General features: G+C 36.8%; 1 protein-coding gene across 1 annotated transcript; it reads left to right on the top strand.

Moving 5' to 3' along the window:
* The first annotated feature begins 12,320 nt into the window (after window positions 1–12,320).
* On the top strand, window positions 12,321–22,710 carry LOC109055480 (desmin-like). The gene is made up of 9 exons (XM_019072691.2): window positions 12,321–12,960; window positions 14,503–14,563; window positions 14,679–14,774; window positions 19,113–19,274; window positions 20,405–20,530; window positions 20,622–20,842; window positions 20,955–20,998; window positions 21,884–21,972; window positions 22,282–22,710. Exons 1-9 carry the CDS (start codon window positions 12,380–12,382, stop codon window positions 22,321–22,323), a joined length of 1,422 nt encoding a protein of 473 aa, XP_018928236.1. The 5' UTR covers window positions 12,321–12,379; the 3' UTR covers window positions 22,324–22,710.
* Window positions 22,711–22,740: the final 30 nt, after the last annotated feature.

Raw genomic sequence — 22,740 nt, 5'->3', positions numbered from 1 at the left:
ATTTTTGATATTTTAGGAAATAAAGAACAATATAACAAGGATTTCTTATCCTGGTGTGTCTACTTTTGAACTACAATAGTATTACGACCTACCTCTGTGAATTGAAATGCCTATTAATTTAAATGGCTCGGTAGAATCGTTGTGCATATGCCAGCTATGGCCCTGCTTTGAGGAAGAGTTCGAAAAGGTAGACCTATATGGTTTGCAGAAAATTACAATGGTGGATAAACAGATTTTAAACTAGCATGTTATTACAGGTGCATCTCAAAAAATTAGAATATCATGAAAAAAGGTATTTATTAAAAATTTTTTGAGATAATGAATTTTTAATTTTCCTAAGCTGCAAGTCGTAACCTTCAGAATTAAAACAAAAAACTCTTGAAATATTTCAGTTTGTGTGCAATGAATCTAGAATATAAGAAAGTTTGCTTTTTTAAAATTAAATTACAAAAAAATAAAGAACTTTTCCATGATATTCAAATTTTTTGAGATGCACCTGTAGTTTCTGTAATTTGATTGCCTGCTGGTGGACATATTTATTAATTTATCAAAGTATTTTTTATTATAATATAACCTTTTACCCCAAAGAAACTTTTCATTTTCAACTTGATTGAACATACTCTTATGGATTTAGAAATTTTCAGTTTTAGCACCCCCTATGACACAGCTTGTGGTACGACCTCATGTCTTCTTTAAATTTGGACCTTGCATGCAACACATACTGTATACAGTAAGTCCATTAGTTAAAATAGGCAATGCCCCAGAATTTCATTGATTTTTATCTTCAAAAAACTATGACACATAAATTACGTTACCTTTTTCTTTAAACAGGGTCTCGCCTAGGAGGAGTTGGAAAATGTAGATTTTTCAGAAAATTTAAAATGGTGGAAAAATTTACTGGAATGAAATTGGAGATATTTGTTTTGTAGGGTTTGACTAAAGGACTAAATGGAATTTTGTTTTTAGCCCTTATGGTTCTAGAGTTATCTAAAACGTTAATTGCCCTTTTATAGTGCCACCTAGTGTCAGACAGATGTGTGTATGTCTGCCGTTTGGGATCATCCTTCCAAGTTTGTCTACGTGATTTATTGGTTTCTGACCCCCAGACACTTTTAGGGCTAGAAAGAAGAAGAACATTAAAAGGTTGTATAATATGATATGATATGATATGATATGATATGATATGATATAATATAATATAATATAATATAATATAATATAATATAATATAATATAATATAATATATAATATAATTCAGCTATGGGAAAGTAAACCATGGAGAAGCATGGAAACGCTTTCACTCAAAACAATAACCACAGAAACACGTCAGCATTAAAATAATTTTAATGTCCTGAGATGAGTACATGAACAAAATGACTGCACTTACATAGTTAGATGTGTATGCCTATGTTTGTGTACTGTGTCCAGGTTGCAATACAATATTTAGAAACATGATAAGACCCCCCCACCCCCACCCCCCAACACAAGAGCACACACAGCCCTGAAGCAGGAAGTTACACTGATAATTCACAAAACAGCATTAACATCTAGCATTTTCCTTTACATTTTCATATCATTTCCATATTTGTCTTACAACATTCTAAATAAGGAACTATGAAAATATTTTATCAAATGCATGGATTGCTAGATTTCAAGCTTATATCTGATTATTTGATAGGTCTATTGATATTGATATTGATATTGATATTGAACAGCAATGTGCTGTATGTCCCTGAACTTTTCGGGTGTAACGTGGTTTTGGCCACAGCACATTTTTATTCAGTCACAGAAGTGGAATGTCACCGCTTCTATGTGAATAATAATAAACATCTGATAATGAAAGGTCACACTCTGTAATTAAAGCAGTTTCAAAGAAAACAGAAACTTTGTCTGTTGCTGTGGATTTAAAGACACCTCTGCTCTGAGTTTATAACAATTAGATAGATTTTGGCCAGCATTTATTTTGTATTTGTTTTGTGTTTATTCAGCAAACAAATTAAAAAGAGTAAATATGCAAATGAGTCATCTTGGACTTTACTGGCACCTAGAGACACTGTTCGAGTGTTTTTTGTGTCACACTATTTAAAGGAGAAAACCATTGCTGAAAGCACCTTTAAATACAACACTTATCTTCATTATTTTATCAAAGCAAACATTCTTAGTATCCCTTGCTGAGCTCAGAGGGTTGTACACCTTATATAGAGTTGAAAGAGATAGAAGAGGATGGGAGAAAAGGCGAATAAACAGGAGGAGAGTGGGTAAGTAGAAGAAAATAAGATATATTTACATCATCTGTCACCTATGGTCTCTCTCTCCTGTCAGCTGAAGGTTTCCAGAGAAGCCTTTGTAATGATGGAATTCCAGTCCTCTTACACTGTCTATAAATAGGTTTGAGAAGAACCATGGACAGAATGAGATTTTGAGTCAGAGCAGATATGTGAGCAAACTGATTCAGTCTCCGCGGGGGGGCACTGTCGTTTGATAAATATTTGTTCACGCATTGGCAACATCATAGTAGCATGGAAATCCAGACCTAAATCTGAAAGATCTATATAGAATGACAATGAAAGATTTAGACTTGGGTTTTTATCTAAAAGAGGAACAGAAGACAGCGCTGAAATTTGCTGTGTTGCCGACCGGATACGGCTCCAATGATCTATATAGAATGACATGTTAGCTCCAATGATCTATCTATATAGAATGTCATTATATATATATATATATATATATATATATATATATATATATATATATATATATATATATATATATATATATTACCTGTCTTGATTCCTAATACACAACAGATGACGATTGTTAGGTTAAACGTTCAGAATACGATAAGGTTAGTATAGCCTAGTTCAGCACGTCAGCGAATGGACAGCACGTATTCTCGCGTTCTACGAGTTCAGTAGCCTACATTTTTGGGAAACGCGCGAGGAATTGCGGATAACGGTTATAACCTTGCACGTAGAGGGCGCTTTTAAGAGCTAAGATAGGCTAGGCTACATCGATATCGGGAAACCCGGCCCAGAACAGATAGCCTAAACCAGTGGTTCCCAAACTTTTCCATTCCACGACCCACCTAGACAAGTATAATCTATTTCACGACCCACCAAAATATTTGAGATTAAAAAAAAAAAAAAAAAATTGACATTACTTTATGCCTAATCTTAATTAAAAGTTTGATTTAAGAAAAATAATCATTTTATTTTAGTGTACAACTGTAAAATTTCACTATAATATTTAAGTTTTAATTTCTTTGTTTACAGATGTTAAAATATGATCCGTCCATAAAAACGTGAAACAGGCTCAGTGAACTGTAATCTGCGCTGCGGGTTGTTAAACTCATCGCTGGGTTCAGCGCAGAAAATGCATTCATGGTCCTTCCGTGTGTGCGTGTGTAAGGGAGAGCGGTGCACAATCCAACACTTTTTTAGGAAAGCATAAGAAGTAAAGCAGAACTATCTAAAACAGTTTGGAGATTGAAATAATTGTGAAATAGGTAAAAATAATAAACAGATGCGTCTCATTTTAAATGAACACTAAAAAACGAGATGACAAATTTACTTCAGTCAGAAATTTGCTTTTGCAGTGGTTAAATAAATGGTCAGCAATATCTTCAAAAGATTTTTGAACTTTTTTTTTCTCTATATAGAGATGATAATTTTGTTATGTGGAAATGTTTAAATCTTGTAGTGTTATAATTAACCGTACGTTTATGTCCTGCATGTGAAATGCTTTTTACAGTCTGTTTCCCGAACGAAAACAGTGCAGTTCAAACAGACGATAGAAATGAATGAACATAGCCTACCTGAAAGCATTTCCGTAACATTTGAATTTTCTGGTGTATGCAATCTCATGCAGAATACAACGCATTGAAGTGAGCGAGTTTTTTTCTCATTAATAATGCGGACCGATTGAACCTTTTAATAATGACGTTGCTCTGAGACCCTCACTGTAATTACAACTCATGCGCGCCCGTGCTTCAAAACACGCAACGCATGTTTTAAATCGCGGACTTAATTGCAATTCGAAAATCACACTAAGGATATTGCAATTCGTAATTAATATTGGTAGGCTATATCGTGCAGCCCTAGACTGAACTGTGTGAGTGTGTGTCATTTAAACGCAAATTTAGCTGCAGCCAAGTGACTGTGGGACCCACCTTGCTCCATTCTGCGACCCACAAGTGGGTCATCATCATACAAATGTCTGCGTATGGACCAGTTAAATCAGAAGACTAATATTCGCCTGCAGAGAATAAGGATGTCACAACAATAATGAGCCACTCACACAAGGCATAAGGTTTAACCAGTGGTGTCAAAAGTATTCACATTCATTACTCAAGTAGAAGTATAGATACTAGGGTTTAAAAAGACTTTTGTAGAAGTTGAAGTATCAACTCAAGCTTTTTACTCAAGTAAAAGTGTAAAAGTACTGGTTTCAAAACTACTTAAAGTATAAAAGTAAAAGTAATGTAAGGGGAAAAAATGCCATTAAGAACAAAAGCTTAGGCCACGCCACAGGGGCCTATTGTGCACTACCCCACCTCCTCAAAAAAACATTTTTTCTAAAGGCTATAGGCCATAATGACTATAATGTTATATTAAAATATTCATGTTGAAAATTTTGGGATGCACTAGATTACCTGTTTCAGCCGCATATATGCCCACTGAAAATGAACGCACTTTTTAGTACAATGCAAATACATTAAAGAACTAGAGATATGATGACTAGTTGCCTATAAGTATTGTAATGGTGCAAAAAGTCAAACTTCAGAGGCATGTCATCAATAACCTTTAATGGAATGTATTTAATGTACATCCAAGCTTAGCTGCAGGAATCTGCGAGGGCAATGAACAAGAAAATTGGTGTACCCAGGGCAGGCTTAGTAACAATTACCCTTGTATGGTTGTCTATTTACAATAAACATTAGTGCTGTCAAAATGAATGATTAATCCAAGTGATTAATCAAAAAATAAAAATGAAAAATAATTCATAATCCTAATACCTTCTTGATCGATAGCTTCCTGTATTGGCTACATGGTTAGAGATTTGGACTTGTAACCAGAAGGTCGCAGGTTCGAGTCTCGGTGCTGGCAGGAGTTGTAGGTGGGAGGGAGTGAATGAACAGCGCTCTCTTCCACCCTCAATACCCATGACTGAAGTGCCCTTGAGCAAGGCACTGAACCCCCAGTTGCTCCCTGGGCGCTGGATATATAGCTGCCCACTGCTCCGGGTGTGTGTTCACGGTGTGTTCACTTCTCACTGCTGTGTGAGTGCACTTGGATGGGTTAAATGCAGAGCACCAATTCCGAGTATGGGTTACCATACTTGGCAAATGTCACGACTTTCACATTGTCAATCGCGTTGTAAATCGCAAACGCTAATTTATTCAAACGTCTAGTTACCGGACTACCTACAGTAGCTTAATTTGCGGAGGACGAAGAGAAAGCACCCATTTGATAAATGAGCCAGTAGTTGAGAAATAATAACTTTTAAGTAGGGTCCGGTGCCGATTCGATACTTTTAAAATGGTACCGGTGCCTAAATGGTGCCTGAAACGATACTTAAAAAAAGAGCCACAAAAAAAAAAAAAAAATGGATTAACAATAAAGAACATTACAAATATTTAAAATAAATCCATAGCTTTCACCTTGGATGCTCTCATTTGCCAAGTTGTGCTTCCCTTACTCTAAGGCTAATAAATGTATTTCACAATCTGGGTCATTATTTAATACAAAAGCACACATAATGTTTCTACTGTATCTCTGTCAATCACTCTGATATTTAGTTAAAATGAGTGGTGTCTGTCACTGTCTTTAAGCAGTTCTGCGAATGACTGTATGGTCATTCTTTATAAAGTAGCAACAATGTCGTTTATAAAGTACAGTACTGTGCAAAAGTCTTAGGCACATTAGTATTTTCACCCCAAAAAGGGGTTTAAGCCATTTATTTATATCTTTTGCTGTAGTGTGTCAGTAGGAAATATCAGGACTGTATGGTCATTCTTTATAAAGTAGCAACAATGTCGTTTGTAAAGTACAGTACTGTGCAAAAGTCTATGATTTTCTACGGACACACTACAGCAAAATATATAAATAACTGTCCGAACACCATTCTTTGGGGTGAAAACACTAACGTGCCTAAGACTTTCACACAGTAGTGTATGTATAAAGTACGTATGATTTAATTCAGTATATTTAAATAAGTACAATTGAAGTATGCGTTCGTTTATATGTGTTAAGGGCTAGATTGTCGCTGGAGGAAACAGCTGTGCTGTGATGAGCGGGGACAAGCGAAAACTTTACAGAAACCGACTGCTCCCTCGTGACCTTTTGTAAACTGTATTTATGACAAAGAACTGCACAGATACAGATATTCTAACAATCTATCGATAAACACACACCTTGTGTCCTCTGTTTCTGTTTAAGTGCGCTCGCGCTGCTCCACCGCCGTCTGTGGATTGAAGAGCGCGCTGAAAGACGGAGAGTAGACCGGTCTGCCGCCTTTTTCATATGAAATTTAAGGGGACTGACTCTGAGGCGATCGCGAATTTGAGTACAGTTTATGGAGCTAAATGCTATAGCCCCTATAAAAAAAGCCTAGCGACGCCCATGCTTCTTGTGTAGGCCTACATATCGGAGAACCAGGACAAACATTTCAATCGATCGCTCAGGCATTTAAGAGGCACCGAAATCTGTGTCCTTATTCGGTTCGGTGCATACCGGTTCCATACCCCAACCCTACTTTTAAGAAATGTATTTTTTGATATACGAACCCAACACTGGCTATGCCCTTACTGGAGTGTGATGTGATCTGTGTCATGTGCAGGTGCGATGGATCGCGTACAAACCAATAGGGTGTCGTAATGGTATATGTTTATACTTCTCATCCAACCACAATCAGATTCACTTCATCCGGATGGCGCGATTTATCTGGATAGGGTGTTTTTTTTTTTTTTTTTTGGGATGATGACAAGCCGGAATGAAAACAAGCCGAAATGAGTAACGAACCTATTTTTAAAATGTAAGGAGTAGAAAGTACAGATAATTGCGTGAAAATGTAAGGAGTAGAAGTAAAAAGTCGGCTGAAAAATAATTACTCAAGTAAATTGTAGATACACAAAATTTCTACTTAAGTAATGTAACGAAGTATTTGTACTTCGTTACTTGACACCTCTGGGTTTAACTGATTTTTTTAGTTTTTGATTTGCGTAGAATGCAAATTTTGTAGAACTTGAGAAATAGATAAAAGATAAAAATAAATACAGGAAATGGAAAAAATAAAATACAGAAAATACAAATTTGTGTTTCAAGAAATAAAATAATTTCTTTAAACACCGTTTTTTTCTTAGGGTTTCAAGGACTTTAAATACTCTAAAGGACTAATTTTTCTAAACAAAATAAATAAAGGACAAAAATGAATGTATATTCTGCTATTACTTTATGCTAATACTTGTTTTTAACCTTGGTTACACACCTCCCAGCAGTTTATGCACGCACCAAGCAGAAATGACATAAGCCCATATATCTTTACAGACAGCCAAGTATAAAACACAAATGCAGTTAGAAACCACAAACATTCATCAACAATTCACCTGCTTTTTTTTTTTCAACTTGAAATGGATTTTGCGCGCGCGCTGCAAATCAAATGTAACAAGTTTACTCGGCGACCAATAAGCATTCACCATGACGAAGCCTAGTAACGTGCCATGAACAACCAAAATTATGCATTTTCCCCATTCGTTTTTATTTAATTTAAGTTACAGTTTGAACATTTAATATTAAATATATATATATATTTTTTTTTGGGCCACGCCATGGCCTGTAGGAGGGGCATCAATGACCGCTAGGGGGGGCACGGCCCTCGAATGCCCCACCACAGCGCCGGCACTGGACAGACACCAGAGGCTTGTAACAATTATATGCCTTATTTGATCAGCTTACAAAAGATCTGAAATGCACACTTTACAATATTAGAAATTGTACATGAAATCAGGCCTTGATCTCCACTTTTCAGCATATTATGATCATCTGCAAAAACATAGGTTTGTTGTTACATGTACATCTTAGACTATTTCTCCTATGATGCAGGTCTGAATCAGGAGTTTTCAGCAGGAGTCTACAACTATACTAACAGTTTTATTTCAAAATATTATATGTGAAATAATGAAAATACAGGGGAGAAATTATTAATTCTACCCAAAAATAAAGGAATAGTTCAACCAAAAATGAAAACCCTCAGGCAACCAAAATTACTCACCCTCAAGCAATCCAAGATGCAGAGTTTGTTTCTTCATCAGAACAGATTTGGAGAAATTTCGAATTACATCACTTGTTCACCGGTGGATTCTCTGCAGTGAATGGGTGCCAGTCCAAACAGCTGATAAAAACATTACAATAGTCCACAAGTAATCCACACATCTCCAGTCCATCAGTTAACATCTTCCGAAGTAAAAAGCTGTGTGTTTGCAATGAACAAATTAATTATTAAAATGTATTTACTTCAAACCATAGCTTCTGGATAAAATGAGTCCTCTATCCATAATTGCTTTCTCCAGTGAAAAAGTCATCTCGTCTGAATCAGGAGAGAAATAGACGTTTATTGATGGACTGGAGTCATGTCAGTTACTTCTGGATTATTGTGATGTTTTTATCAGCTATTTGAACTCTCATTCTGATGGCACCCATTCACTGCATAGGATCCATTAGTGAGCAAGTAATGTAATGGTAAATTTCTCCAAATCTGTATTGGATAGCCTGTGGGTGAGTACATTTAAATTTTTGTGTAAACTATTCCTTTAACGTCAACCAAGTTAAATATCCCTTTCACAGTATGTGTTAAAATAAAACTAAAATATATTAATTATAAGTATATAAATATTTGGTAACACTTTAGAATAGGGAACACTTATTCAATATTAACTACGAATTTTCCCTCAATAAATTCCTAATTAGCTGCTTATTAATAGTTAATAAGGTAGTTGTTAAGTTTAGTTATTGGGTAGGATTAGGGATGTAGAATAAGGTCATGTAGAATAAGAGCAGCAATACGGGACTAGATTTTAGGCAAAAATTTATATGCAACATTGAGATTTATATAGTATGTAACAGGGAGTCTGTCCTCCCCATCTTGTTCACTAAAGAGAGTCCTTGGCCTGATAAATGTCAAAGACCCCTGTTTTATAGCATCATTTGCCACTTTAAATAAAATCCATCATGTCTCTAAATCAAATAAACTCTGACTTTTGAGTTTCAAAGACGTCTTCCAGTGCGAAACATACTTTTATTATTATATAATATAATATAATATAATATTGTATTATTTTATTTTATATTGTTTTTTATTTTTATATATTATTTTTTTTTTTATTATATTTATATTATATTATATTATATTATATTATATTCAGAGGTGTGTTAAAACATCTTGAATCTGCTCTCCTTCAATAGACACATGGCAAATGCCATTGTCAATAATGACACAATGAGTTTACCAATGCAGGAGGAGAGGATCATCTCCCCTGCTGTTTCCAGAGAAGGTACACAGTCATGCATCTTCTGCTCTACTGTTCATGCCTTTCCTTTTTAAGGCAGCTTGAATAAACCTTCTGCTCAATCTGTGCTCATATGTTTACCAGCTTTAAGTGCTGCACTAACAATATTAGAATGTGACATTTTCTCAAGCTGTTATCAAGACATTTACAAATGGCAGAGCTATGCAGTGACATCAGTGTGGTAATTTATGGAATTTCAATGTGAATGCTTTTTTTCTGATCAATAAATGGAATGTAAAATGGAATAGTTCAACCCAAAAGGAAAATTCTGTCATCATTACCCTCACCTTCATTGCAATCCTGTCTGATTGAAGAACATATTTCAAAAAGATCATGTTTGATACATTCCTGCCCATACCAGGGTTATTTTAGTATCATTGAGATACTATTATAATTTGTATTTATATAAGTTTTTTTTTTCTGTTTTCACTTTAATTTTAGTCACAGTCTTAGCAATTTTGTTGTGTGTTTTTGTCATTTTTTTAATTTTCAAATATATCTAGTTTTTATATACACTGAACAAAATTATAAATGCGACACTTTTGTTTTTGCCCTCATTTTTATGAGCTGAACTCAAAGATCTAAGACTTTTTCTATGTACACAAAAGGCCTATTTCTCTCAAATATTGTTCACAAATCTGTCTAAATCTGTGTTAGTGAGCACTTCTCCTTTGCCGAGATAATCCATCCACCTCACAGGTGTGGCATGTCAAGATGCTGATTAGACAGCAGGATTATTGCACAGGTGTGCCTTAGGCTGGCTACAATAAAAGGCCACTCTAAAATGTTTTATCACACACCACAATGTCACAGATGTTGCAAGTTTTGAGGGAGCATGCAATTGGCATGCTGACTGCAGGAATGTTCACCAGAGCTCTTGCCCATTAATTGAATGTTCATTTCTCTACCATAAGCCGTCTCCAAAGGTGTTTCAGAGAATTTGGCAGTACATCCAACTGGCTTCAAAACCGCAGACCATGTGTAACCACACCAGCCCTGGACCTCCACATCCAGCATCTTCACCTCCAAGATCGTCTGAGACCAGCCACCCGGACAGCTGCTGCAACAATCGGTTTGCATAACCAAAGAATTTCTGCACAAACTGTCAGAAACCGTCTCAGGGAAGCTCATCTGCATGCTCGTCGTCCTCATCGGGGTCTCGACCTAACTGCCGTTCGACGTTATAACCAACTTGAGTGGGCAAATGCTCACATTCAATGGCATCTGGCACTTTGGAGAGGTGTTCTCTTCATGGATGAATACCAGTTTTCACAGTACAGGGTAGATGGCATACAGCGTGTATGGTGTCGTGTGGGTGAGCGGTTTGCTGATGTCAACATTGTGGCGTATGTTATAGACAACGAACACAGGTGCATTTTATTGATGCCATTTTGAATGCACAGAGATACCGTGACAAAATCCTGAGGCCCATTGTTGTGCCATTCATCCACGACCATCACCTCAAGTTGCACCATGATAATGCACAGCCCTATGTTGCAAGGATCTGTACACAATTCCTGGAAGCTGAAAACATCCCAGTTCTTGCATGGACAGCATACTCACCGGACATATCACCCACTGAGCAGGTTTAAGTTCCTACTAATATCCAGCAACTTCACACAGCCTTTGAAGAGGAGTGGACCAACATTCCACGGGCCACAATCAAAAACCTGATCAACTCTATGCGATGGAGATGTGTTGCACTGTGTGACGCAAATGGTGGTCACACCAGATACTGACTGGATTCCAGACCCCCTGATACAGTAAAAACTGCACATTTTAGAGTGGCCTTTTATTGTGGCCAGCCTAAGGCACACCTGTGCAATAATTATGCTGTTTAATCAGTATCTTGATATGCCACACCTGTGAGGTGGATGGATTATCTCGGCAAAGAAGTGCTCCTGAAAACAGATTTAGACAGATTTGTGAACAATATTTGAGAGAAATAGGACTTTTGTGTACATTGACAAAGTCTTAGATCTTTGAGTTCAGCTCATGAAAAATGGGGGCAAAAACAAAAGTGTTGCGTTTATAAGATTGTTCAGTGTATGTATACTTTTCATTTCAGTTTTAGTTTAAGTTATTGTAGTACATCAAGTTAAACTTAATGAAATTAGAAATGTTGTCTTGGCAACTAACTGAAATAAAATAAGTAATAAATAATTTTTTTTATCTAAATTTAAGTTTCTTTTATTTCAAGCAAAATAATTTTTATTATTTTTGTTTTAGTTAAATTTTTAGCTAACTTCATACACCTGGCATATACAGTTAAAGTTGGTGGGGTCTAAAACAGCATTTGACATTGTGTTTCTCTTTTTTTAAGTCAAAAGTCCAAAAGTTTTGGAATTACACGAGGGTGGGTAAATTATGACACCATTTTCACTTTGGGTGGATTAATTAGGTTTAATTAGAAAAATGATTTTTTTTCTTTTCTTTTTTTTTACTTGTAATAAATTTTGTCATTTCCCAAGCTTGCTGGTCTGGCCAGCAGAGAGTCAGCTTAGTTTCTATGATGAGTTCACCACTGTGATGAGGGGCACAGTCTGTTTATAATTAATCAGCTCAGTATTTTTGTGCCAAGAGTTGGGACAGCTGAGCAGTAAGTGAAAGAGATAGGATGGGGAAATGATTTGTTAGGGTTAGGATGGAGAAGATGGTACAGCATAGAGAAAGTGGGCTGAAGTAGTTTGGGCTTGTTGGGAAGGGAGGGGGCAGAAGCCTACAAATAGCCACAGATGAGCATGCCATGCGCTCATTCTGTCTCTGTCCTCTCCGAAGGGTGGTATTCATCTGGTCTGTCCTTCTTGTGCTCCAACATGAGCCACTATGCCTCTTCCTCATCCTCTTCATCATACCGTCGAATGTTTGGTGGTCCTGGCTACCTGACGCCACCAATGTCCCGTGCAATGTTTGGCCGAGCCTCCACAGGGGGGTCTGGCAGCTCTCGGATCAACTCCAGAGTCTACGAGGTCACCAAGTCCTCCACATCCTCTCCTGGAATCTCCAGTTATCGAGCCTCCTCCTACAGTATGCCCAACTTGTCTGCAGGTTATAACCGCTCCTATGGTGGGATGGGTGAGACGCTAGACTTCAGCCTGGCCGACGCGCTCAATCAGGAGTTTCTCCAAACGCGCACCAATGAGAAAGCTGAGCTTCAGCACCTAAATGACCGATTCGCCAACTACATTGAGAAGGTTCGCATGCTGGAGCAGCAGAACCAGGCAATGGTGATTGAGGTGGAGCGCTTGAGGGGGCGGGAGCCAACACGGATTGCTGACCTTTATGAGGATGAGATGAGGGAGCTAAGAAGAGAGATCGAAGTGGTCACCAGTCAGAGATCACGTGTGGAGGTGGAGCGGGATAACTTGGCAGATGACCTGCAGAAACTGAAACTCAGGTGAGATGCATGATGCATGAATACCATACTGGAAGAAACATCTTAAACCAGCCTAAGTTGGTTTAACAGACTAGTCGGACTGGTCTGGCTTGTTTTAGATGGGTCTGTAGCACTTTCCAGGTGGTCAGACAGTGAGAAGACAGTTGGCTGCTCAGCTAAAATCCACCTTCACTCTTAAAAATAAAGGTTCACAAAGGATTTTTTGCAATGATGCCCCAGAAGAGCCATTTTGGGTTCCCCAAAGAAACTTTCAGTTAACAGTTATTAAAAGAAACATTTTTTTTTCTTAGTGTGAAGACCATTTTAATAATCTAAAGAACCTTTTTCCACTTCATGGAACCATCAATGCCAATAAAGAACCTTTATATTTAAGAGTTTTGACCAGACCAGGCGTCCAAAAAGATCAGCTGAAGACCATCTTGGCCAGGCCAGCAAACCAGATTTTTGAAACCTTTTTTTCAGCATGGTACAAAAGAAAAAGGGGCTTAAAGGAGTACACTTGTAAACAGATGTTATTTGATCATTCAAAAATATGTGCAAATTTCATTCATGTATTCTTTGTGGTACTGAACCTGTCAACCTTCTCTTGAGTTTCATATTTAGAATCACACATTACATTGCATAACAGTCCAGAGTCATTCAGAGACTAATCAACGAACATGATTCCCCCCCAGCAAACATCTCACACACACTCTGCTGCCCCAGACAGCAAACATAACACAATCTGAGAGAAATACAAACATAACATTGACACAAAACCATCGTTGCAATACCACAGCAACAGGAGCACTGGTTATTCTTGTGAACTATTTAACAAGTGGAAGAAAGAAAAGTGACCAGTTAAAATTGAATTTGTTTCATGGATTGAAAATATCGGTTTATATTTAAAGCAATTTCTTTATTGAATGAGTAAAGGTTCTGCTATATTAAAAGCATGTACTGGTACTTTATTTTATTAAGTATCTCAACAGTCTGGAAAATTTGAATTTTTTATAAAATATATGTAACTGATGAACGCGCTAAGTTGACAGTCTTCTCAAATGGACAAACAAAAGCAGTTGGAAAAGAAGATAATTTATATAATCGGTTTGATAGACAAATGAGAGACCGTTGGGCACAGGTCTTTCAGGGTCACTAGAGTGTTCTTTTTTAATGTTAAAAACAGTTTCAAATTGCCTGTCTCTGTAGTGACTAAGCTAAGAAATGATTAAACATGACTTCATCTGGTCTACCAAATAATTATGAGCCAAAAAAAAAAAATATAAAAAAAATGCTATATCAGGCCTAGAGAGGTTATTAAAGGCTTAAGGAAACTGCCTTTATAAAGTAAGCTATTGTCAATTGAAGCATGTTGTTTACAATAGCCTAGCTTTACTTCCTATTCAGGAGTTAGTCAGCCTAAAAGTATTGGCCCCATACCATCTTCCAGTGGGAAAGGCTTTGTGTGAGGTTGCTGTAAACCTTAAGTCTATAAAAGGAAAGGAAATAGGCTGGCTTTAATAAATATGAGATACATGACTCCCTCCCTCTTCTTCTCACCAGGCTTCAGGAGGAGATTGCACTAAGGGAAGAGGCAGATAATAATCTGGCCGCTTTCAGAGCAGTGAGTCCCCTAAAACACAAACCCCCTCTTTTGATTTCCATTTGTTTTATTTTCTAATTAGTAATGGATAATAAAATGTTGCATAGTTTTATTTTGGTATTACGTCCACTCTTAGGACGTGGATGCCGCCACTTTGGCCCGCCTGGATCTGGAAAGACGTATAGAGACTCTTCAAGAAGAGATTGCATTCCTGAAGAAGATCCATGAAGAGGTCAGCACATTTAAGGACGTTTCATTGTTATTGTCTGTGCCAATAAAATGTTCTAAAATACAGCCTACAGCCAAGCCAACTTAAAACGTAACATAGTTTTGTCTTCTGCCTCATACAAACACTGATATTAATCACCTTCTTCAGTCAAAATGCTTCACTGATTTATTTGTAGTATTGCAAAGGCTGATTAATGAGACAATCAGTAAGTCAGATGGTCATCAACAAAATCAAAATGATTAATTTTAATACTTAGAACAGAAAATTCTGTTTAGTGAATTACATTTACATTTAGATTTAATCGTTTAGCAGACACTTTTTTCCAAATCACTTTGAGATGATTTCACAAATGAGGAGAACAATATAGGAAAAATCAGACAAACAAAAGAGCAACAGTATACAAGTGATGTGACAAGTCTCAGTTAGTCTAGCACAGTACATATAGATTTTTTTAATGAATAGAATAGAATAGAATAGAATAGAATAGAATAGAATAGGTAAGTGCTACTATTAATTGGTCAGGTGCTGACGAAAAAGATGTGTCTTTAGATGTTTTCTGAAAATGGCTAAAGACTCAGCTGCTCAAATTGAGATGTCGAATTGGCAAGTTGTTTCACCTGCTGGGAACAGTCCAGACAAAGGACCGTGAGAGTGATTTTGTGTCTCTTGGGGATGGCACCATGAGGCATCGTTCAATTTCAGACCCGCAATCTTCTGGAGGGCGCATAAGTCTGAACTAGGGAGTTTAGGTATATTGGTGAAGAGCCAGTGGTTGTCTTGTAGGCAAACATCAGTACCTTGAATTTGATGCTAGCAGCTATTGGCAGTCAGTGCAAACTGATGAAGAGAGGTGTGGCATGGGCTTTATTCAGCTCGTTGAGGACCATTCTCGCTGCTGCATTCTGGATTAGTTGCAGAGGCTTGCTAGTACATGCTGGAAAGCCTGCCCAGAGAGCATTACAATAGTCCAGTCTAGAGAGAACAAGGTCTTGGACAAGGAGTTGTGTGGCCTGCTCTGATAGGAAGAGTCTAATCTTCCTCATGTTGTATAAGGCAAATCTGCAAGATCGGACTGTTGTAGCAATATGGTCTGTAAAGCTTAATTGATCATCAATCAAAACTCCAGGGTTCATGACTGTCCTGGAAGGGGTTACGGTTGACAAACCTATCTGTACAGAGAAGTTATGATGAAGTGCTGGGTTAGCTGAGACCACAAGCAGTTCTGTCTTAGCAAGGTTGAGTTGAAGGTGATGGTCCTTCATCCAGCCAGAAATGTCTGTCAGACAGGCTGCAGTGTGAACAGCTACCATCGGATCATCTGGTTGGAACGAGAAGTCGAGATGAGTGTCATCAGCATGGCAGTGATAGGAAAAGCCATGTTTTTGAATGACAGATCCTAATGATGACGTGTAGATGGAGAAGAGAAGTGGTCCAAGGACTGAGCCCTGAGGAACCCCAGTATCAAGAAGTTGTGACATAGAAACCTCACACTTCCAAGACACCCTGAAGGACCTACCTGAGAGGTAAGACTTGAACCATTAGAGTGCAGTTCCTGAGATGCCCATCTTCATGAGGGTGGATAGGAGGATCTGGTGGTTATCTGTGTTAAAAGCAACAGACAGATCCAGCAAGATGAGTACTGAGGATTTGGAAGCTGCTCTTGCCAGGCTTCAGTAGCCGAGAGCTTTTGAAGACAGATTGGTTGTTGTCCAGCAGGTTGTTCTGTGTGAGAAACATAGAGAGTTGGTTGAACACAACTTGCTCAAGTGTCTTTGCAATGAATGGAAGAAGGGATACCGTTTTGTAGTTTTCTAAAAGTACTGGAGTTAGAGAGGGTTTCTTGAGCAGTAGGGTTACCCGAGCCTGTGGAGGACAAAGAAGAGACGGTTTTGTAAAGTGTGCAAGAGTCAGAACAATTGTTTTTTTTTTTGTTTGTTGTGGTAGTTTGTTGTTTTAGCAGTGGAGATATCTGCAGAGAAGGAAGAGAGGAGTGACTGATACAAACCAAGGTCAGTAGAGTTTTTTTTGATTTGCACCACTTCCTCTCTGCATCCCTGAGACTAGAGTAATGTACATGGAGAACATTGGACACCCAGGGGGCAGAGGGGGTGATGTGTGCTGGTCTGGATGAAAGGGGGCAAAAGTTTTCTAAGCAGGATGTTAGAGTGGAGCAAAGAGTGTCAGTAGCAGTGTCAGTGTCCAATCAGAGGGAGAGTGTGAGCATAGGTTATGCCGAAAGGTTACCTGCAGAGGAGTGTGTGTTGTGTCAGGAGTCAGTTTGAGGTTAAAAGTGATTAGCAAGTGGTCTGAGGTGTGCAACGGAGTAACTAAAGTGGTGTCAGTGGAGCAGTAGCATGTGTAGATAAGGTTTGTAATAATTGGTTACCTGATGGACACTCGCTTGAGGTCAAATGAAGCAAGCAGACTGTTGAAGTCAGCAGCTTGGGGTTTTTCTAGGTGGATGTTGCAGTCACCGAGGAGTACCAGAGGAGAACTGTACTCAGGGAACTTTGAGAGTAACAAATTAAACTCCTCCAAGAAGTTACCCAGTTGCCCATTTGGGATGATAAACAAGTTAAAAAATGGATTTTAACAGGGTGGGTAATAGAAACTGCGTGTGATTCAAATGAACTATTGCCAGTAAGACATTGTAAAGGATCAAATTTACATTCATTTGAGATAAGCAGAATAGTACTGTACCTCCATCCCTCCCAATTGAGCGAGGGGAGTCAAATTAGAGGAGAGGGCTGCAGGAGTGGCAGTCCTCAGGTTTGATCCAAGTCTCAGTTAGAGCCATGAGGTTGAGACTTGAATGAGTAGTAATGGATGAAATAAAGTCTGCTTTGTTTACAGCAGTTCCAGAGACCAATTGGAATAGAGACTAAAGTAGTAGAGACATAGGGACAGTGCGCAGATTGTTAAGAAAACACATTACAAGCTGCTGTCCTCTTCTGTTTCTCGTCTGTTTCTTCTAACAAGTGCTTGAAAACATGGTAAATAAGTACTTTACCTAGCTTTGGCCATGCCTTACTACTTAGCAAACCAAAACTGAAAAGTCACACGATACGCATGAGAACAAATGCAACTTCAGAAAAAGGTTAAATGATTCACTGATTCAATAATTCATTTGAGTCTCTTTACCTAGGACCCTGTATGGCATTTACAACTTTTTTCGAAATGCAGTGTTTAGTGTAATTCTGCTATTTGTCACAATACTTAAGACTCAGTTATACTACCTTTCAAAAGTTTGGGATACAGTAGGTACTTTTTTTATGTTTTTGATATTCTTTTATGCTTACCATGGATGCATTTATTTAATAAAAAAATTCAGGAAATATTTGAATAAATAGCACACTGTGAAGTATTATTACAGTTTGAAAAATGTATTATTTTAATATATATTTTATTTCTGTGATGGATGAATTGTTAGCAGCCATTACTCCAGTCTTCTGAATTACATAACCCTTCTTCTTATTAATTTTATTGGAAAATGTGATTTTCTTTTCAGGATTCTTTGAAACTGAAAGTTCAAAAGAGTTTATTTGAAATAGAAATCTTTTGTGACATCAGAAATGTCTTTAATGTCACATTTGCTTAGTTTAATGCATAAATAAAATACATTTCTAAAAGTAACTATTTTGTCCAAAACTTAAGAAGCATCATACTGACCCCAAACTTTTTAACAGTAGTGTATATGAAGTTTACTTTTTAGTATTTCATATAAATGTACATATTCTTGTTTAATGTTGTCATTGTAATTCAGACCCTCTCCTTCATGTTTTAACATTGTATTTACGTTTAAAAAAAAACATTAATGTAATTACCATTCCTAACCTTACTCGTATTCCACCTCAATAGCAGCAAAATAGTTTTGAACACAGTAAATACACTGTACCACACAATTATTTTTACCTAGTAGTATATAGTAGTTAAAGATACGTAATATAAAGAGGGAACAATTATACAGTTTATTAGTTTTATGTTTAAAGTAGTACTCGCCATAATGTATTAGTAACATGTAGTGTAGTTTTTCTTTTCTTTTCAAAAGAAGTAGCTTTACTGTGGTTTTAACTTACAAGCAGCTTAAAGCTTTAAAAGTTTGAGTTTCAATAGCTTCCCTAACACTGCTGAGCTGAGTGAAATCTCAGAGCTCTTCTAAAGAGCTGCATCTATTCCTGGAGATTACACAGCTACTTTAAAACATCACAGGCCTGTTTCAGGGCCAGCTGTGTGTGGATGTTTGAGATTAGTCCTGCCACTAGTCTTATCAGCAATGTCATGCTGCATTATTAAAACAAGCACAAACACTTACACACAAGCTTTTTCTTTCTCTGTGTGTAGGAAATTCGTGAGTTGCAGGCTCAGATGCAAGAGAGTCAAGTCCAAATCCAGATGGACATGTCCAAACCTGACCTGACTGCTGCCCTGAGGGACATCCGTGCTCAGTATGAGGGCATCGCTGCAAAGAACATTGCAGAGGCTGAGGACTGGTACAAGTCAAAGGTGAGACAGAAGAAATGAAAGAAGAATCTGCTGATTTTCTACATCAGGTATCAGACCTCAACCAGTCTACCCTTAAGAACAATGTGCATTTACATTTAAGGGATATAAATAGTGTTATTAAGGGAAATAAAGAGAAACATTTGCAGAATTAGAAGAACAAAATGTCAAATTATTTAAATAGACAATCTTACCACACTACTCAGATAAGTTGGCCCACAGCCTAGGGTAAATTTTTACAGAAAGTGTAAATGACTTTTGATAACATTTTTATTAATATTTATATACAGTATATTTTAAAGTTTCATTAATATAAAATATTAAATCAACTCTTATTTACAACGGTGCTTTGACAATTTAGTTAAAGTATTAGTAACTGTTGACAGACAAAGCAGAATCCCAATAAAAGATTAATCTGAAAGGTAAATTTATTCTATGAAAAATTAAGCTATCTCATGGAATTATTGAATAACCTCATGAATTACAATAAATCCTAAATAAAAAAATAACACTAGTAACAACATAACCTTGTTAAACTTGTGGTGTTCTCAAACAAAAATGACCTGTCTAAAACAATTGCTTATAAATTTCTCGTTATGCTATTTTATTGCCAAATCTTGGATTCATTCTTTTAATCAACTTGTTTTCTTTCAATTAAAACAGATTTTTTTTTGACTCGTATTGATCATAGGCTTCACCTGAGATAAATTACTCAGATTTTGAGTGAACACTGCAAAAATAATCCACTAAAAAATGCTTTTTTTCACTCAAAAACTACCCATAAGAAAACAAGTTGGCTTCAAAATTGTATCCAAGATTTTGTGATAATATGGGGCAATCGTGGCCTAATGGTTAGAGTCACATTTGTAACCCAAAAGTCGTGGGTTCGAGTCTCGGTACCGGCAGGGATTGTAGGTGCGAGGAGTGAATGTACAGCGCTCTCTTTCACCTTCAATACCACGACTGAGGTGAGACCCTTGAGCAAACCCCCAACTGCTCAAGCTTAAACCACCAGCTATGCTTCAAAACATACCTAACCAGCATATGCTGTTTTTTCAACAGCGACTACTGAGCTAAGTGAGATACAAAAAGGAAAGTCTGCTGATCTTTGATCGTTGCATTTTCACCATCAGGTGTCAGACCTTAACCAGGCAGTGAGCAAGAACAACGAGGCTCTCAAACAAGCCAAGCTGGATACCATGGAGTACAGACACCAGATCCAGTCCTACACCTGTGAGATCGACTCCCTTAAGGGCACTGTATGTTTATCTGTTCTGTCCGATGTGATGGATATACATGTTCTTTGTCTTTCTCCATGTGGCATTCATCTCTTTGTCTCTCACTCTGTAGAACGAGTCTCTCATGAGGCAAATGAGAGATATGGAGGATCGCCACGGTCGTGAGGCCGGTGCTTTTCAGGACACCATCGCCAAGCTGGAGGCAGAGATTGCTAACATGAAGGACGAGATGGCACGTCACCTGCGAGAATATCAGGACCTGCTCAATATTAAGATGGCCCTGGATGTGGAGATCGCCACCTACAGGAAGCTGCTAGAAGGAGAGGAGAGCAGGTACAATGGAAATGAAAGATGTGTCTTTGTTGTTTTTAATATACTCCATACATTCTGCTTACTCTAAAGGCTTTTTGTTACTTTTTATCTTTCTTCCTCTCTCATGTTAAAGGATTGTGATGCCCATGCAGTCATATTCCACTATAAGCTTTAGAGGTAAGATGGTAACTCATGATAATTATACTAGGAATGTTGTAGATGTGTTTCCCCAGAGGCCACTGGAAGGTATTGTACCTGACTAACTGTACAGATTCCTGCAGTTTGTGCTGTCTTATGTATGTATGTATGTATATATATATATATATATATATATATATATATATATATATATATATATATATACACACATTATTATTATTATTATTACTTTAAATATTATTATAACAAAACATGAGTTGAACTGTGATTTAAATTAAATTTAAATACAGGTCGTATAATTTATATAATATTTTTTAATATTTAAAATATTTGGGGTTAGTAATATTTATTTATTTGAAAGTAAGAAATTAAAACTTTTATAATAACCTTTAATTTTATGCATTAAATTGATCAAAATGCCATACTATGTGGTTTCTAAATCAAATAAATATTCTTTTGAACACTCTATTCATCAAAGAATCCTGAAAAATGTAAGGTTTCCACAACTATATTAAGCAGTTACAACTACTTTCAACATTGATGATATGTAATGCTGGTGACACTTCACAATAAGGTTCTTTTTGTTAACATTAACTAACAGATAAAATACTTATAAAGCATTTATTAGTTGCTGTTAATTTCAAAATGTACTAATACATTATTAAAATCAAAAGTTGTATCTGGTAATGTTACATAATGGACCTGATATAAAATTGTATTTTTATTAACTAACATTTAAAAAGATTAATATACTGTAACAAATGAATTGCACATTCTTAGTTAATGTCAGTTAATGCATGAACTGTTTACTTATATAGAACCTTACTGTAAAGTGTTACTAAAATGTTTCTGGAGCAGTAGTGTGTGTGTGTGTGTGTTTTATTATTAAACAATTTTTAACAGAGACAAGTCCAGAGCACCAACAGAGAACATCTGAAATGCACTCAAAGAAAACTGTCCTGATCAAGACCATTGGGACACGTGATGGGGAGGTGTGATATGCACACACACACCCAAAATTTCAGTTCACCCCAGTGTGCTATTCTTCATTCATTCATATATCCTCAACCTCAATATCCTTTGCAATATTAGGTTAATATTTGGTGCAAAAAAAAATTGTGGTTAAACTACTTAAGTAAAAAAAAGTAAAACTTAAAAATATTTGATTACAGTATTTAAATCAATAAATTAAATAAAAAAAATAAAAAAATTAAAATGGAGTGATTTCCTGTAAATCGACTGGGGACAGAAAGAGGTGATGCAATCTGTCTTTGAAATTAAATGTCTACTGCCCCCTACAGGTGGTGAGTGAATCTACACAACACCAGAAGGACATCATGTAAACCTCAGACAAGGAGCTGCAACCACAGAATCAAACCAATATGAAAATAAAACCTTTTGGACATTTTTTTTTTTCATACTCTGTACTTTCTTTTGTTTTTCCACACATCCAAAAAGTGATATGAGCACATCTGCATGAGTGGGAGAAGAGAGCGATCACATTGCGATCACATTCTTTTCAAATATGTATTTTTGAGCATTTTTAGTCCAGTTATATATGTCAGTTTGGAAGAATGTGAGGTAGATGTAAGGTAAAAGAAGGACAGAAATAGTAAAGGAAGGAAAAAGTGGGAAGTGCAGTAAATTGAGAGAACAGAGGAGGAGAGAAAATTGTGAGGATGATGCCAAGCATAAGAAAAAAATAAACTAAAAATACCCAAGCCAACATATTCCATTATTTTTGTGTTTGTGTTTCTGTG

This window comes from Cyprinus carpio, chromosome A6, assembly GCF_018340385.1.
Source record: "Cyprinus carpio isolate SPL01 chromosome A6, ASM1834038v1, whole genome shotgun sequence".
Lineage (NCBI taxonomy): Eukaryota > Metazoa > Chordata > Actinopteri > Cypriniformes > Cyprinidae > Cyprinus > Cyprinus carpio.
This window is presented reverse-complemented; position numbering and strand designations above follow the sequence as displayed.

Excerpts from the sequence above, each read along its gene's own strand:
- LOC109055480 (XM_019072691.2), top strand. The coding sequence starts at position 12,380 with ATGAGCCACTATGCCTCTTCCTCATCCTCTTCATCATACCGTCGAATG. Across the intron at positions 14,775-19,112 it reads TGAAGAAGATCCATGAAGAG|GAAATTCGTGAGTTGCAGGC; the intron begins GTCAGCACATTT and ends CTCTGTGTGTAG. Across the intron at positions 21,973-22,281 it reads TTGGGACACGTGATGGGGAG|GTGGTGAGTGAATCTACACA; the intron begins GTGTGATATGCA and ends TGCCCCCTACAG.